This window comes from Stigmatopora nigra, chromosome 23, assembly GCF_051989575.1.
Source record: "Stigmatopora nigra isolate UIUO_SnigA chromosome 23, RoL_Snig_1.1, whole genome shotgun sequence".
Lineage (NCBI taxonomy): Eukaryota > Metazoa > Chordata > Actinopteri > Syngnathiformes > Syngnathidae > Stigmatopora > Stigmatopora nigra.
Genome location: NC_135530.1, coordinates 2,127,889 through 2,142,878, shown reverse-complemented (window position 1 = coordinate 2,142,878; position 14,990 = coordinate 2,127,889). Strand labels below are relative to the sequence as shown.

At 37.8% G+C, this 14,990-nt stretch overlaps 1 protein-coding gene across 2 annotated transcripts; it reads left to right on the top strand.

Moving 5' to 3' along the window:
• Positions 1–5,155: 5,155 nt before the first annotated feature.
• LOC144181477 (monocarboxylate transporter 2) lies at positions 5,156–14,311 on the top strand. Of its 2 annotated transcripts, none has more exons than XM_077709997.1 (5): positions 5,156–5,433; positions 9,115–9,355; positions 11,658–11,801; positions 12,233–13,021; positions 13,756–14,311. In XM_077709997.1, exons 2-5 carry the CDS (start codon positions 9,139–9,141, stop codon positions 14,019–14,021), a joined length of 1,416 nt encoding a protein of 471 aa, XP_077566123.1. In that variant the 5' UTR covers positions 5,156–5,433; positions 9,115–9,138; the 3' UTR covers positions 14,022–14,311. The 2 variants fall into 2 exon arrangements, with proteins under 2 accessions (XP_077566123.1, XP_077566124.1); XM_077709998.1 differs by lacking the exon at positions 5,156–5,433 and adding an exon at positions 8,893–8,913.
• Positions 14,312–14,990: the final 679 nt, after the last annotated feature.

Sequence of the window (14,990 nt, the reverse complement as noted above, 5' to 3'; positions counted from 1 at the left end):
TTAGATTCCGAGCGCTTTTTCATAAGTTGAATTTGTTCTTAAGTTGATTCAGTGCTATATTATGTATTATAATTTATTTTAAGGCCTATATAAGTATATTGAAGGTTTATATAAGTGCATTTGTATGTTTAAGGCTTGTATAAGTACCATATTTTCACAACTATAAGGCGCACCGCATTATACGGTGCACCCTCAATGAATGTTTTTTTTTCCATATATAAGGCGCACTGTATTATAAGGGGCACTGTCTATTTTGGAGAAAATTTAAGACTTTTAAGTGTGCCTTATAGTCGTGAAAATACGTTAATTGCTATTGACTTCCAGGTATGAAGCACTCACTACTTTACAGTCACCTCTAGAGCCAGCCATTGTTGATGTTTTGGATTTTTTTCGTATAAAATCTTGCAGTGGGGGAGGAGCTATATGATGGAAGATTTTGTAAACTAAGATGGCATCTGCATATTTAACAGTATTGTTTCAGTTCAGGCGTTTGTGTTTTTTTAATATCCGACAGTGGTGGTTTTTCATTTTTGGTTTTCTGTTTTTCCATATATAAGGCGCACTGGATTATAAGGCGCACTGTCTATTTTGGAGAAAATTTAAGACTTTTAAGTGCGCCTTATAGTCGTGAAAATACGGTAACCAGCATTGGTTTGTACTGAAAAAAAACATTTAGTAAAACAATTTCAACTTATGAAATGAACATCAAAAGTGTGCCAGAGCCTTTGCGGTTTGTGTGAAGCACACATACAGCCGAGCAGATGTTGTAGGCGACTAATGCCGCACATGGACGACTGCCAGAATTTTTACTCAGAATAGAAACAAGGCGCAAAAATGCCGACCCAGCATGCTTAGCTCCAGGTGACTGGTAGTATAAACACACACACAGACTTGGGGTGGAGTGTCAGGGAAGGTATGTGTGAGTGTGTATACATGTTCTCAGGCTTGTATAAACCTTGCGAACACTTATTTGTAACGCCACACATTAGAGCCTACTTTTTAAGGAATTGACCATATTCGGTGCACTATGAATCATAAAGTCATCAGTTAAAAAAATGACGCATTAGGCATCATGAAGAAAAAAACTAAACATAAGTAGTTAATGTTTATTTTTCGTACATGTTGGCCAATGCGAAAGAACTTGTAAAATTTATTTTTTCAATATGTAGGTCGTGGGACTATCCATCATTTTCTAAAATGCTTTATCCTCACTAGGGTCACAATGCTGGTTACTTATATAAGCCTTAAACATACAAATGTACTTATATAAATCTTCAATATACTTATATAGGCCTTAAACATAAATTATAATACAAAATATAGCACTGAATCAACTTCAATTTGAAAAATTTCAACTTATGAACAATTTCAATTGATGAACAATTTCAACTTATGAACAATTTGAACTTATGAGCAATTTCAAGTTATGAGCAAGTTCAACTTATGAGCAATTTCAACTTATGAACAATTTCAACTTATGAACAATTTTATAAGTCTTTAAAAATGTGTAGTGTGAAATTAGCACGCATTAGTTTTTATTTTGATTTTGACATGGCATGCAAATATGTGTTATCCAAAAAGTTAAGCCCACACAGCCCCATTTGACCCGAGAGAACAGTGACCACCTTGTCAGAATTTCAGCCTGTGTGTGGTTGATTTTTTGACGGGCAGCTGAGAGGCTCCAAAGTGGCCGTGTTAAGGTGGTCATTGTGCACCCACCGCCAATTACGTGTCCCTGAGTCAGAAAACAAAATGTCTGCTGTGCAAACGAGTCATAAATGAAGCAGTGTGTGGGACTGGCTGCCTCTCATAATTAATGGGACGACCGACTCGGGCCGACCGAGAAACTGATGCCCGTAATTTGTCAACATTTTCGCCTCAAAATTTCAGCTACGCATAAACACCCACGCATGAAAACAAGGTTGATATTAGTGAGACATCAGGATGGGCTTCTAGGTCAGAAAATATAGGGCATTAGATCAGGGGTGGGCAAACTGTTTGGCCCGGGGGCCCACATTGACTTTAAAAATGTGACAAATGGGCCGGGTCAACACAAGATACGATACAGATAAAAAAGTGCATCCGTTAACAGTACATAAGGAAACAAAGAAAAAAAGGACTAAAGTATTAACATACTCATCACTCATCATTAAAGTAAAAAGTATAAAGTACAAAGTAAAGTAAAAAGGAATGTATTAAGTAATATTAAAATGTCATTTAGAAAATGATAGAAGGGTTGTAAAACTCCCCCAAAAAAACAAATGAGAGTGGTCTGTATGTTTGCCCATGTCTGCATTAGATTGAGGTTAGTATTGATTGTAGTTATCATTCACCCCAAGCTAGAATAAGACCTAATTTTGAAGCTAATCACTCTCCATTTTTGCCTTCTTTCTGGAGCACTGTGCTTTGTATTCACTCATAACAATGCCAAACACTGTTCAATATCTAATTAACTTCCCCATTAACCTCCTGGACTTCATCTTCATTTATTTTCTAACAAAAGTGCGTGCGCCATATTCCACAAAAACGGCATTTGAGTTAAGATTTTATTGTCGACTTTGTACTTTATACTTTTTACTTGACTTTGTACTTTATACTTGACTTTGTACTTTGGACTTTATACTTGACTTTGTACTTTATACTTTTTACTTGACTTTGTACTTTATACTTGACTTTGTACTTTATACTTTTTACTTGACTTTGTACTTTATATTTTTTACTTTAATGATGAATGATGAGTATGTTAATAGTTTCGTCCTTTTTTCTCTGTTTATGTTTCATATGTACTATTAACGGATGCACTTTTTTATCTGTATCGTATCTTGTGCTGACCCGGCCCATCTGTCAAATTCTTAAAGTCATTATGGCCCCCAGGCTGAAAAGTTTGCCCACCCCTGCTGTAAATATTCATGTGTTTGTCTACAGCTGAGCTCTGGTAAACAAGGCAGTATAGTCCCACCATAGCCGGAGCCCCTCTCCTTGCTCCAAAATGCCCCAAAATGCAGGAATCCCCCACCTTTCTACACTCTGGTTCTTCCCTCCTGCCGACTGGAAGCAGCGGTGGGTCTTGGCGGGGATGAAGAAAGCACAGCTGTTCAAACAGTGGGGCAGAACACAGTGGGGGTGGTCCAAGGACCCATCAACATATTTAAATCAATGATCTCTGCATGTCAAGGGACCACCTGAAAACCATGAAAGCAATGATAAAGAACAAAAGTGGGAACCTTGTGTGAAACATGAGATATTGTCATATATTTTTTTCTGGTTCTTGGATTCCTGTTGATCACATTTTGATGAGAAGGACTTTATAGTGTAAATAGAGATGACTGAGTTTTAAATGAGATTTAAATGTGGGTTTAAATAATGTTCTTTTTATGTTTTTTTTTTGCAGGATAGTTGACATGCTCACCCTTGACGTTCACCAATCGGGAGAGGCTGGTAAACAAGATGGCCTATTGAGGTCAACATCAAGGTATGGAAAGAGCTTTGTCTTATTAGTCAGGTGGAAAAATAATACATCTTTAAATTAAAATGAGTGATATTGCACAGTATGTTTTTTATGGTGCTTTGGGGGGAAAAACTGGGTAATATTCAGTGGCTCCAATCAAGGACAACTTGCTTCTTATAGTGGTGACCTTATAGCGTCCTCTACTGTCAGAATATGACGGTGGATTGGTTCTCAAGTTGACTATATTTTGAAAGTCACTTTAATGGTAAACATGAACTGCTTAGGAAGTAAATAATAAGGGTCCTTGGAGATATTTATAGGGAATGGAGATTAAGCAGTAAAAATAAAAATGTAGATGTTCTACTGTATGCATGCATGCACATCTATGAGTATGAATGTATGTATGTGTGCATATGTATGTATATGTATACCTGTATATATGTATACGTGTATGTATGTGTATATGTATACGTGTATGTATGTATGCGTGCATATGTATATGCATATGTATACATACGTGTATGTATGTTTATGTATACCTGTATATATGTATGTATTTGTGTATGCATGTATACGTGTAGGTATGTATGTACTATATGTATGTATGTATACATGTATATATATATATATATATATATATATATATACATACATGTATATATACATATATGTATATACATATATGTATATATACATATATGTATATACATATGTATATATACATGTGTATATATATATACATATATACGTATATACATATGTATATATGTATATATATATACTATATACTAAAATATAGCTGTTGGCAACATTAGATTAAATCCAATTATGGACAAAGGTCTGTTAAAACACTGACATTTAGTTTCAAAGTTTAAAGAACAGATTATAATTTTTAAAACTTTGTTTATTTCCTATTTTACGCTAACTCAATTGTAGAAAAAAAAGGGGCTTTAATATGCCCCTCTAGCCAAGCCCCGAATTGACCCCACCAGTGAGAGGCCTTCTTATGTTTCTGATTGAGCTGTTTTGAAACAGCAGGGTTCTGAAAACGCTCATGTTGGGGTTTTTATTCGCAGCGGGAAAGCTATCATATTTAAACATGACGTTAACAGAGAGGCGCGTGGGAAGGATAACTCGATTCCAAGTAGCCTGAACGTGTTGCATTTAAGTAACCTTTTACTCAATAAACACCATCTATGTGCCACAAATGAGTATAAAAAATGTGGGATAAGAGTTGGAACTTTTAAGGTTGAGTTTGTATTGTAATGAACATCTCTCCAGGGATGCGTAAAAACAGGGTTGTGGGGACGGTTGGTCGCCGGACGTTTGGTTGCATTTTCCCCTTTACTTGTATATTTCTTAATAGCCTCAAAACTACTACTACATAAATAACAACAATTGCATGTACTATTTATTTATTTATTCTACTTTTCACTTCCACTAGGGGACACATTTCCACACTACCAAGAATGTCTATGATAATGCATCCTGTAATCAGATTACATTTTATACAATAATTCTATTTATAGGAGCTCATCTAGATGAACCTAATCAAATTATGTATTTGTCTTTATTCCACTACCTATGTCATATCCTTTTTTTTTTCTTTATTCTTGACATATCTCAACAATGACATCACATACTTAGTTGTTGTGATGCTTGCTTTATCTTTCCATACTTAGACATTATAAAACGTGCAGAAAAAGGCCATTTTAAATGACTTGCAAGTCTTTATTAGATCGCGTGGCAGTCCTTTGACTCTAAAATGGCAACGTAAGCAACAGCACCGCCCTCTGCAGCTTCATCGGCCCACGACGTCACGCCACTCAGGAAATTCAGACACTCCACACACACACACGCACACGAATACACGCACACAAACACGCGCATAGACAGAAGCACGCGCTGTGCGCCATTCAAGAGCAGCCGCATCTTTCTCCTCCAAGGTCAACTGAACAAATTCAGCTTTTTTCTCTCCCTTCGAGGTAAAGTAACGTAGATCGCGATTTACGACACGATTAATCGAGTTTTGCGTTTTTTAGGGGGTTGCGGATAGGCCACACGTGTCCACGCGGTTAGGAAACACATTGAAAAGAGTGAAGGGTTGAACATCGTGTCGCGTTGTGCGTGGGTGATGGAATACGGATGGTGCGTTCACGTGTTGCTACCAGCGGAAATTCCCACTTGACGCTTCATTCTGGGCGTTAGTTAATTAACCGTTGCTATTTTGGGGAGCTTTAGTTTACTAAGCCTTGGTTGAGTTGGTATTTGAAGACGATAATGACTTGATATGTCTTCGTTGGTTGATGTTTTGGATGTCAGATTTGGAGATTTATTCATGTATCTTACATTGAAGTTAAAGCTTCATGTGGATTGCCCTTTATTCTTTTTGAGGATTTGATTTCTTTCAACCTCCTGACTACCAGGAAGAAAATGTTGTCCAATCATGTTTATTTGGAAATTCCCCCAATTCATTTGAAGTAATTAGAATACTGCAAAAGAAATTTGATATCATGGGAAAGCTCAGAATGTCTCATATGGAGTACAAAAGAGTTAATGCGATTGGATAAATTGGGTGGGATATTTAGGTTTACAAATGTCTTCTACAGAGGACAGATTTGAACTACTGATAGTCAGTGCCTGGACGTTTAGTCGCCGGTCAAATGGTGACAGTTTATTTACGCCATACACAGGACAACAATTTTCTTCAGTACTTCGATATTAAACAGTACTTCAATATTAAACAGTACCTCGATATTAAACAGTACTTCAATATTAAACCGTATGTCGATATTAAACAGTATGTCGATATTAAACAGTACTTCGATACTAAACAGCACTTTGATATTAAACAGTATTTGGATATTAAACAGTACTTGGATATTAAACAGTACTTGGATATTAAACAGTACTTGGATATTAATCAGTAATTGGATATTAAACACTACTTTGATATTAAACAATACTTCGATATTAAACAGTACTTCAATATTAAACAGTACTTAGATATTAAAACAACCAAAAGGGACCAAAAGACCGGCAACCAAACGTCCGGCAACGCTGGTGGTCAGAAGTTTGCCTGAATAATGGCTTTCATGATCGTTATGGCACTTTTTTGGATGCCTCCCTGAAATGTAACAATCATCAGACTCATGCCACGTCATGGCCATTATTTACTGTAAATGGTGCCTGTGTTGACTTCCCTGATGAGACACCTGATCTGTAGTATAAGGACCCCTTTCCATGTACCCAGCAGAACGTTTGTTGGGACACAAATCAACTGTATGGACAACACTGCTAATGGACTACTGTCCTAGAAGATTTACCGTATTTTCACGACTATAAGGCGCAATGCATTATAAGGCGCACTGTCAATGAATGACACTTTCCTTTTTTTCCCATAAATAAAGCACACTGCATTATAAATTACCCTGTCTATTTTGGTGAAAATTTAAGACTTAAGTGCGCCTTATAGTCGTGAAAATACAGTAATCTTTATTTTGGAACTTTAGAAAGGTGCTTGCACAGTTTAATTTCTTTAAGTGCAACTTGTTGCTTAGATTGTGGTCACTAATCCTATTTGTTTCTTATGTCTAACTGCAATTCCAGGTTAAGCTGTCATGTTGATGTACGTTCCTACAAGCGACTTGCTAATAGGTTTTAATAGTCAGGTATTTCTACTACAATTTGGAGATTCCCTTCAAGTCGACACGTCATAACTTTTTCAACACGGAGTCTTGATGAGAGTCAGAGGTCGTGTTTCATTTTGAAACCTTGGAGCGGGTTTATAACACCTGTTTATTTGGATGCCATTTATAGAATGTGAGAGAGAGAAAGGTCTTATGGTGTATCACTCTTTATTTATTTTGTTGTACATTTTGTTAGGATTTAGTCACCATAGTACTTGTCAGCTATAAACCTCGTTTCAACTTTCATAATCCTTCCTAGTAGTAGTAGTACCCCGCTTGAGTAACATGTCCGCCACAGCAGACATACATAATTCAAGATTATCAAGTTACTCCAGAAAGTTGAGTTGCTAGCAATTGCATCAGGTAAATGAAAATTATACACCATGTAGTCATGCCATGTAGAAAGTTAAACCAACATGATTTATTATTTTTTTTACTGCAACATGATTTTTTATCTATTTTTTTACTGCACAGCAAATGGCTGAACATTCTGACAGATTTTTCCAAGATGTCCTTGTAAGGTAGACAAATGGATGAGACGATTTAGTATTCAAGAGACTGTTTTGATTCTTGGACTTGTGCCATTTGAGTGAGTCATAATGAAAAGCTGAGTATCAATGAGTAGTTGCTCTAATACAGTAGATCGAGAAGAGCTAACAATTGGTAGACTCGTTTACATACATGGCATAATTTTTGTGTTCTGTCTTGTAGATGGTGCTCGTACGTTTGGACGCCGGATGTTTGGTCGCCAGTCAAATGGTGACAGAGAGTTTATTGTTGAAGCCAGCTCTCAAAATTATATTTATGAGAGAGAGTTTAATATCTAAGAGAGAAGTTTAATATCTAAGTAGTTTAATATTGGAGTACTGTTTAATATTGAAGTACTGTTGAAACCAGCTCTCAAAATTATATTCATGATAGTTTAATATCTACTGTTTTCAACAGGACTTAGATATTAAACAGTACTTAGATATTAAACAGTACTTAGATATTAAACAGTACTTAGATATTAAACAGTACTTAGATATTAAACAGTACTTAGATATTAAACAGTACGTAGATATTATACCGTACTTAGATATTAAACAGTACGTAGATATTATACTGTACTTAGATATTAAACCGTACTTAGATATTAAACCGTACTTAGAAAAATAAACAGTACTTTGATATTAAACAGTACTTAGATATTAAACTCTCTCTCTTAGATATTAAACTCTCTCTCATAAATATAATTTTGAGAGCTGTTTTCAACAGTAAACTCTCCGCCACCAAAAGACCGGCGACCAAACGTCCAAGCACCGATTGGGCAGGTCATTTACATTCAAATGAATTCATTTTTAATCTTCAGCTTTATTTTGATTGTATGGTCAAATTGAAACGGTTATGCCCTGTCACACGCCTGAGAACTTAAAATTGAAAGCAGCGGTGTTTAAGTCAAATTGCCTAGACAGAAAATTGCTGTCCTCTGTTGTGTATGGCGTAAATAAACGCCCGGTCATTGTGCTTTACTGTGAGGGCATGCGTGCTTGTGGTTTTTGTTTGCCAGCTTTTGTCACTCGCTTGCAATCCTGTTCCCTCCACACACACATATGAATGTTGAACCCCCGCCCAGTTTCCATTGCTTTGCCGAAGGGCTTGTGGGGCACGGGGGCGGTCTGAAGGTGAATGGTGGGTGGGGCTTAACCTTGAATCGCAGGTAGGAGTGAATCGGAAAGTTGTAAAACGTGTGGGTCAGTGTTTGCACATGCTTTCCACCAGGATGTGGAACGGCTGGTATGTGTGGCCTGTCTGTTTTGTCCTGGCAATTTCCTGGAGGGCATAAAAGTATTGAGTTACAGCTAATTCTTGGGGTACTATCAATAGACTGACATAGACTTATAAGTAGGTACTCTGGGGAAGAAAACAATGAAGTTTATATCCTTAAGAGTTGATTCCACAAGTTAAATTGTTCATGTTTCCTTCTTGTCGTTGCAGTGACGAGCCAGTGTCGGTCCAGTGATGCCACCCCCAGTCACTGGCCAACCAGCCGTACCCCCGCCAGATGGCGGTTGGGGCTGGGCCGTGGTCGTGGCGTCGTTCATCTCCATCGGCTTCTCGTACGCCTTTCCCAAAGCTATCGCCGTCTTCTTCAAAGACATCATGATTATCTTTGGTGCCTCCTACAGTGAAATTGCATGGATTTCATCTATCATGCTCGCCGTCATGTACGCAGCAGGTTAGTTGATACTTTTGGGTGCTCGGAGGTTTGGTCGCCGGTCCTTTGGTCGCCGGTCTTTTGGTCGCCGGTCAAATGGTGACAGAAAGTTTACTGTTGAAACCCGCTCTCAAAATTATATTCATGAGAGATTTTAATATCTAAGTACTGTTTAATGTCTAAGTACTGTTTCATATCTAAGTACTGTTTCATATCTAAGTACTGTTTCATATTTAAGTACTGTTAAATATCTAGGTACTGTTTCATATCTAGGTACTGTTTCATATCTAGGTACTGTTTCATATCTAGGTACTGTTTAATATCCAAGTACTGTTTAATATCCAAGCACTGTTTAATATCCAAGTACTGTTTAATATCTAAGTACTGTTGAAACCAGCTCTCAAAATTATATTCATGAGAGAGTTTAATATCTAAGAGAGAGAGTTTAATATCTAAGTACTGTTTAATATCTAAGAACATAGGACCGGCGACCAAATGTCTGATCACGATGATTTTGGTATACAAACACACATATGATGCCGATACAAATTGGAGAGAATTGTCTTTTGGGGCCCGTGTTGTTGTTGTTGACAAGTACTGATGTTTCTAACCACAGTAGATAGAGTGACCGAGGGATTAGAGTGTGGCCAGATGGCAGCTGTGCCAAGTTCCAAATAGAGTAAATGAACAGGGCAAGACTGACGTAAAGGATATTTTGACCCGAATCAGAACAGAAGTTATAGACAGTAAAATCAGATAATTCAATTCTAAATGGTTAACTCGGTCACGTAACAGTATTTTAAAATGTAGGTTATATTTTTAGCTTTTCTGTCTCAGTCCCATACTATAGATAACCAGAAACCGGCTATGTAAAGATTTATTCCCTGTACAAAATCTACAGAAAACGGATTGCTGGATTATAATCCCATGTTAAAATGGTTCAAGGGATTTAGCACACTGACTGGGGGATTGTAGCATGTACAAATTGCAGTATAAAACGCGGACTTGCAGTATAATACCAAATAAATTAACATAAATTATGATTAGGCACATTTACACTCTTGTTTATACATTAGTCAAGAATAAAATCCTGGAAATGTAGTACGGAAAAACTGCAATTTATTCCCGGATTCGGTTCATAAAGTGAACTCATATTTTAGGCAGTAGTTAAAAAAGTACAAAAATTGGGTAGAGCATATTTTAGCATGCAATACCTCATGTTATTACATCAGTTTTCAGAGGTAAGCATTGCTCACTAATGACGTGTTGAAGCTGCAGAGCCTCTGCACGCCTGCGTGGGATCAGCCGAGTTAATCCAGAGAGAGAGAGAGAGAGTCACATAGAGACGGTTCCACTTGTCCTTGGATGAGGCAACATAGAACCCAATATTCTGCCTACAGTAGAAAGATTTAGCCTAGGGTTTGGAATAGTTGTGATCTTGTGTGGTTTATACAGCACATTTTCCATTAAATTGAATTTAAAACTACACAAATTGGGACGCTACTGCTTTAAATTTTGCCCTATTATGTCATTGCTATGTTTTGGTAACATAGTATTCAATTTTTTTAACTCATTGGCGGCCATTTATTGCAGAGAATGGTTTCTGCCAGGCTCTCCCAGTCAAAATGGATTGGACATCCGGCATCGTCATCGGCAGTGAAAGATGACCGGTCACGGTTTAGAAAGTGACCTCTCAATAAATTGTTTAGTAAAAAGTTTAATATCTAAGAAAGAGAGTTTAATATCCAAGTTCTGTTTAATAATAATATAGTACTGTTTAATATCCAAGTACTGTCTAATATCAAAGAACTGTTTAATATCCAAGTTCTGTTTAATAATAATATAGTACTGTTTAATATCCAAGTACTGTTTAATATCCAAGTACTGTTTAATATCCAAGTACTGTTTAATATCCAAGTACTGTTTAATAATAATATAGTACTGTTTAATATCCAAGTACTGTTTAATAATAATATAGTACTGTTTAATATCCAAGTACTGTTTAATAATAATATAGTACTGTTTAATATCCAAGTACTGTTTAATATCCAAGTACTGTTTAATATCCAAGTACTGTCTAATATCCAAGTACTGTCTAATATCCAAGTACTGTCTAATATCCAAGTACTGTCTAATATCCAAGTACTGTTTAATATCCAAGTACTGGACAGGGGATGATAAACTGTTTTCCCTTGAAGAAAATTAATATATGGACTTGGGTGGGTTTCTTCATTTCTGACCCCCTGTGAATTCTGATCACTGCTGCAAATGTAAATAAGAGGAACTCTAATCCCCATACGACTGAAATATGTCTCTGCGGCAGGTCCCATCAGCAGTATACTGGTGAACACTTATGGCTGCAGGCCTATCGTCATGATGGGGGGCTGCCTGTGCGCTGTCGGCATGACCCTGGCTTCGTTTTGTAATAGCGTGGTACAGCTTTACCTCTGCATCGGCGTTATTGGAGGTAAGTCCCGCACAATCCAATTAAGGAAGTTGCCATGACTGGCTTCTGTCTTAAGGGAGTACATCTTTTGAGACACCCTGTATATGTGTATAAATGTGTATATATGTGTGTATATGTATATGTGTATACATGTGCATATATATATACATATGTATATGTGCACTTGTGTAATACATTTAAATGAATTATTAAAGTAATTTGGACTGGAAGACATTCAATATTTTAAATATTTTTAAAAAAGTGAATAACACATTATGATCAATTGTGTCAATTCAAGATTTTAACTCATTGGCTGTCAAGGATGGTGTTAGGCTTCCAATCCATTTTTACCTTTTAGTGCAAATGTATTGGACATCTATTGCTGTCAAAGGCAGTAAATAATTAACGAACAGCTCCATAAAAAAACTTGTTTGTGATATATTTCTCAACAGGACTGGGATTGGCGTTCAACCTGCAACCAGCTCTTACCATGATTGGCAAATACTTCTACAAGAAGCGTCCAATCGCCAATGGGCTAGCCATGGCGGGTAGCCCAGTTTTCCTGAGCACCCTGGCGCCACTCAACCAGTACCTCTTCAACCATTTTGGCTGGAGAGGTAGCTTCCTCATCCTAGCTGGCCTACTTCTCAACTGCTGCGTGGCCGGCTCGCTCATGCGTCCTCTCGGACCGCCGCCGTCCAAACTCAAAAAGAAGGACGTGGTCAGCGCCAAGGAGAAACTCACCACATGGCAACTAGTCAACAAATACTTGGACTTGTCGCTCTTCAAACACCGCGGCTTTCTCATCTACCTCTCGGGAAATGTCATCATGTTCCTGGGTTTTTTCGCCCCCATCGTTTTCCTCACCGCTTACGCCAAAGACATGGGCGTGGACGAGTATTCCGCCGCCTTCCTCCTCTCCATTCTGGCTTTCGTGGACATGTTTGCCAGACCCTCCATGGGCCTTCTAGCCAACACACGTTGGGTTCGCCCCAAGATTCAGTATTTCTTCAGCTTTGCCGTCCTCTGCAACGGCATTTGTCACATCCTCTGCCCATTAGCCAGCACCTACACCGGCCTGGTGGTTTACGCCATCTTTTTCGGATTTGCCTTTGGCATGGTCAGCTCGGTACTCTTTGAGAGTCTCATGGACATGGTCGGGGCGCAGAGGTTTTCCAGTGCGGTTGGACTCACCACCATTGTGGAATGCTGCCCGGTTCTTCTTGGACCACCCATTGCAGGTACTACTATGCTATGTTTCATTTCATTTACAATAACAAACTGTTCATATTCTGATTAACTTGTCAATGGCAACTAAGAATTGCGTGACCGGACGTTTGGTCGCCGGTCAAATGAACTTCGATATTAAACAGTACTTATATATTAAACTCTCTCTCTTAGATATTTAACTCACTCTCTTAGATATTTAACACTCTCTCTCTTAGATATTTAACTCTCTCTCTCTCTTAGATATTAAACTCTCTCTTAGATATTAAACTCTCTCTCTTAGATATTAAACTCTCTCTTTAAGATATTAAACTTGCTCGCTTAGATATTAAACGCTCTCTCTTAGATATTAAACTCTCTCTCGTAAATATAATTTTGAGATCTGGTTTCAACTCTAAACTCTGTCACCATTTGACCAGCGACCAAAAGGGACCAAAAGACCAGCGACCAAATGTCCGACCACCATTGATATGGCTCGGGGGGTCATATACCGTATATTCACAACTATACAGGGCATTGTATTTTTAGCCGCAGTGTCAATAACGATTGCTATTTCTGTATTTTACACACAAACAATGCACCGTTTTTTTATAAGCATCCAGACATGGCATATTTATCCAGTTTTTTAATCCAATTCAGAAAATAAAAAAATATATATAATATATATTATTAAATGGTCCGGCCCACATGAATCCATATCTTATTTCATTCTGATGCCTATTTATGCATTTTTGTTTTTGTTTTACAGGGAAACTGGTAGACATGAGCAAGAATTACAAGACCATGTATTTCTGCTGTGGAGCCGTGGTAATTGTGGCGGCCTTGTGGCTGTTTATTGGCAACTTTATCAATTACAGACTTCTAGAGCGTGAGCGCAAACTCGAGCAGTATAAACCCGCCGGTTCAGAGGATCCTGACGCGGTCCAAAAACGTGGAGGACCCGAAGCGGGGGACTCAAAACGACCAGATGAAGAAAAGGGCCAGGAGCCTATGCAACGTGAAACCAACATGTAGGAGTTATTTTTTTTCTTTCTTCAAACAAACTGAGCTTCCATCTGAGAGAGTGCCTCGCGGTGTTCCACCTGGTTCCTTTCAAGGTCCTCTGCAACTCTTCCAAACTGCCAAAGCAACAATCGTGCAGAACAAAATGTAAGAAACTTGCGTCAAATTCACTGTATGAATAGGAAGCTCCCCGTAAATGGTGCTCGGATGTTTGGTCGTTGGACGTTTGGTCACTGGTCTTTTGGTCAAATGGTGACAGAGAGTTTACTGTTGAAACCAGCTCTCAAAATTATATTCTTGAAAGAAAGTTTAATTTCTAAGAGAGAAGTTTAATATCTAAGTACTGTTGAAAACAGATATTTAGATACTAAACTCTCTCTTACATATTAAACGCTCTCTCATGAATATACATACCTGTCAACCTCGAACCATTTGTGATCTTACCAAATTTTGTTTTCGCCCTTACATATATGTATAAATACATGGAAAATCTTACCACTTTACTTTTTTGTAAAAAATCACGAACAACAAGTGAAAATGAAAGTAAACATAAACAAGGGAACAGGAAACGGAAATCACATGGTGAAAGTGTTACAAAACGAAATGTTTATCATGATCTTTTTTTTTTAGCCAATCAGAGGCGCCGGTACATATATCACTTGGCAGACATGCGTTTCCGGGAAGAAACAATGGCGGATGGTGAAAAATGGCTAGAAAGTGCCTTAATTTATTTTTTTTTCTCAAAATCACCGTTTAGCGTACCATTTTCATGTGTACAGCGTACCAATATAAAAATGGGCTTTCAGTTGTACCAATTACGGCGAGAACGTACCAGTTGACAGGTATGAATATAATTTTGAGAGCTGGTTTCAACAGTAAACTCTCTTTCACCATAAGACCGGCGACCAAACATCCGGCGACCAAACGTCCGGTCACGCCCGTAAATATATGACAAAAGTGAACAGGCCAGTATAGCTTTTA

Bases quoted from the DNA above. Each gene is read 5' to 3' on its own strand.
- LOC144181477 (XM_077709997.1), top strand. From the start codon at position 9,139: ATGCCACCCCCAGTCACTGGCCAACCAGCCGTACCCCCGCCAGATGGC. The intron at 11,802-12,232 runs GTAAGTCCCGCA...ATTTCTCAACAG, and splicing joins CTGCATCGGCGTTATTGGAG to GACTGGGATTGGCGTTCAAC. The intron at 13,022-13,755 runs GTACTACTATGC...TTTGTTTTACAG, and splicing joins TCTTGGACCACCCATTGCAG to GGAAACTGGTAGACATGAGC.